The sequence below is a fragment of the Austrofundulus limnaeus genome, unplaced genomic scaffold (assembly GCF_001266775.1).
Source record: "Austrofundulus limnaeus strain Quisiro unplaced genomic scaffold, Austrofundulus_limnaeus-1.0 Scaffold662, whole genome shotgun sequence".
Lineage (NCBI taxonomy): Eukaryota > Metazoa > Chordata > Actinopteri > Cyprinodontiformes > Rivulidae > Austrofundulus > Austrofundulus limnaeus.
In genome coordinates this window covers 255,851-258,474 of record NW_013953064.1, presented here as the reverse complement: position 1 = coordinate 258,474, position 2,624 = coordinate 255,851, and the positions used below count along the sequence as shown (strand labels likewise).

The window sequence follows — 2,624 nt, the reverse complement described above, 5'->3', positions numbered from 1 at the left end:
AGGAGGAGGAGGAGGAGGAGGATGAAGGTGAGGTAAAAAAGATAAAATGTAAAAACAGAATCTGTTTTTGTTTTTTGGGTTTTCTTAAAAAAAACTCCAATGAGGCAAAAACTGCAGAAAATCCACTGTTCAGATCCGGGTCGGGTCCATGTGGTTCTGCAGAACCTTCTGTGTTTTCAGGACCAGTTTGTGGGTAAAACGCGGCGGATGAAGCCTTCAGAACCGAGCCCAGGACAACAAAGCAGCCTGGGGCCTGGGGCTCTCCGCACCGACCCCCACACCTCTCTGCTCACAGCCCGGACTCAGCCTCCATCCCCCCGCTGCACAGCCCCCCACACCGGCGGGACAAGAGCTAAGACCGAACCGGGACGGGCTCCGGAACCACCGAACCAGGAGAAGCTCCGCAGCGGCTCCAGCTGCAGCATCCAGGCCGAGGAGCGGTGAGTGCGCGCCGGGGAKGGTGGTCGGGATCGGTCGGTGGGTCGCTCCGGGACTTTTTTTTTTTCCTTCCAGTCCTCCTGTTGTTCCTCCACCGAATCACATCAACAAAGACCCGGACCACGTGACCCGCAGGAGACCACTCCCACAGACTGAGCCCAGCCCAGACCCCTGCAGGAACCAGAACCAGATTTAAATATCAGAAATAAACTAAAAACAGTTCAGTTRTGCAGGATTTAATCTCATTTATTCAGCTGYTTAAACCCGGGATTAAAGAGATTCTGTTTTAGGTCTGTGGAAGGATTAAGAGCAGTTAGTATCTTACCTGCTGCAGATAGCTCAGTGAGGTCAGACATGTTGGATCAGTGTTTGATGGAGACATGAAATCTGACTGTAAAAGTACTGACTGTGGACCTACATGACAGGAAATGGACCATGATGCATTGTGCTCTTACAACCAGCTAACAGATGCTAATGCTAACGTACACATCTTGTTAATTAAACTTTTTTAATTGAAAGCTTTATACAAACCACAAGGCAGTAATACAAATACATATTCAAATACAAAGGAAAGAGGCATAGGTGCAGAACAGATGACTTGAAAGAAAGAATAAATAAAATAAAATAAAACACTGAAAACAGACAATTACAGGCTACAAAACTGCTAAATTATGTTCTTCAATAACATTGAGAAATTATTTGAAGGGCTTTTACATAGAAACTCATTGATAAAAACACAAAATTTAGAAGACATTTTCTTACATTTGGATTTGTGTAWATATGATTTACCAAGAATTATAACTGTTTACTAAAAGATGTTTTTTACAGTCCAGTATAAGACCAAAAATAATGTCTTTCTGACTCTAACCCCAGGTTGTAACCATTTAAAAACATCCTGACAAAAAATACGAAAATTTACGTTGAAAAAAATAATGCTGTGTAGTTTTGATCTCATTAAAAAAACAGGAGTTAGTTTCAAACCCAAACCACTGATGCAGAAAGTCATCAGAGGGATTTATATTTTTAAATGTTCAGAAATGAATTTCTTTCATTTTTGGTGCAGAGGAAGTTTCAAACATTGTTTTCTCAAAAGAGGCACAGTTTGTTTAGGAAAAAAATGTAAGATAGAGTTTTTATAAGATTGAAAAGGAAACAAAAAATGAATGAATAAGTATCAGAGAGTTTTGTTTTGAACTGGAGTTTCTCTGAAATCKCAGTCACCAGTAAGATTAGTGGAAGTTGAGGAGTGGTGAGACTGGTGGATGATGTTACAACWCCTCTAATCAAGTGTAAAATAGAGTCTGGAATAACTTTGTAATGAGCTTGAATGTTTTCACATTAGTAACATTTCCATATTTAAGACAGAAATCATTATAAGATYGAAAATGGTGAGTATTATATGGAGTTTAATTTGTTTCTTTAATCACAGTATTATCCACAAGGTGAACCAGCTCATTAATTGAACTGTTTCATCTCCTCCTCTGAGTTTAGCTAACAAATGATTGTAAAACACAAACTGTATTCAACATGAAAAATGTTAAAGTTGTTGAACAGTTAATCCAAGAATCACCTGCTCTGTTCAGTGACAACAATTATTATTTTAGTTTACTGACAGTTGTTTTAGAGCTGCAGGTGAAGACTGTAAAAACTGTTTTTTTTAGTGTGAAACAGAGAATTCAGTCAAATTATTTTGTCCTTTGACTCAGATTCAGACATTTAGTCCAACATATTTATGGAATTAAGTGTGATGCGTTCAAGTGCAGTTGGACATGTAAAACCTCTGAGCTTCACAACTAAACTGTTTATTTTAACATCATTTATAAAAAGAGCAGCYATGATTCACACAGCTGCAACTTTAAATGATTTAAAATCAAACAGAAGAAGCCTAAGAACTGAGCTTTTATTTTAATTGTTTAAAACTCTTTTGGGATTAATTTAAAATGAGATATAAAGTAACAAACATCCTTGGTCAAATGTTAAACTGGTAATATTATTTAGAAATGAAGCAAACTGATTGTTTTTCCTTTAATTCAAAGCAGCAGTTGGTTGTGTCAGCCAGCAGGGGGCGCCACTGATCAGCTGATTCATCTGCAGCAGCTGGAAGAAAAACACAAAACATTCAAATAATCACCACAATCTGACTTTAAGTCATTAAGATGCATATTTTATGTTTTTATTTTTAAGAC

General features: G+C 38.0%; 1 protein-coding gene across 3 annotated transcripts in view; it reads left to right on the top strand.

Moving 5' to 3' along the window:
• Positions 1-17: 17 nt before the first annotated feature.
• LOC106531651 (ESCRT-I complex subunit tsg101) overlaps positions 18-2,624 on the top strand; it is a 5,450-nt gene continuing 2,843 nt past the window's right edge. For 2 of the 3 annotated variants that reach the window (XM_014027556.1, XM_014027557.1), the window contains exon 1: positions 18-440. In XM_014027556.1, the coding sequence (XP_013883010.1) occupies positions 100-440 (341 nt within the window). In that variant the 5' untranslated portion in view covers positions 18-99. Of the gene's footprint in view, positions 441-513; positions 957-2,624 lie in introns of those variants that run through there. The other variant, XM_014027555.1, reaches the window with a different exon arrangement.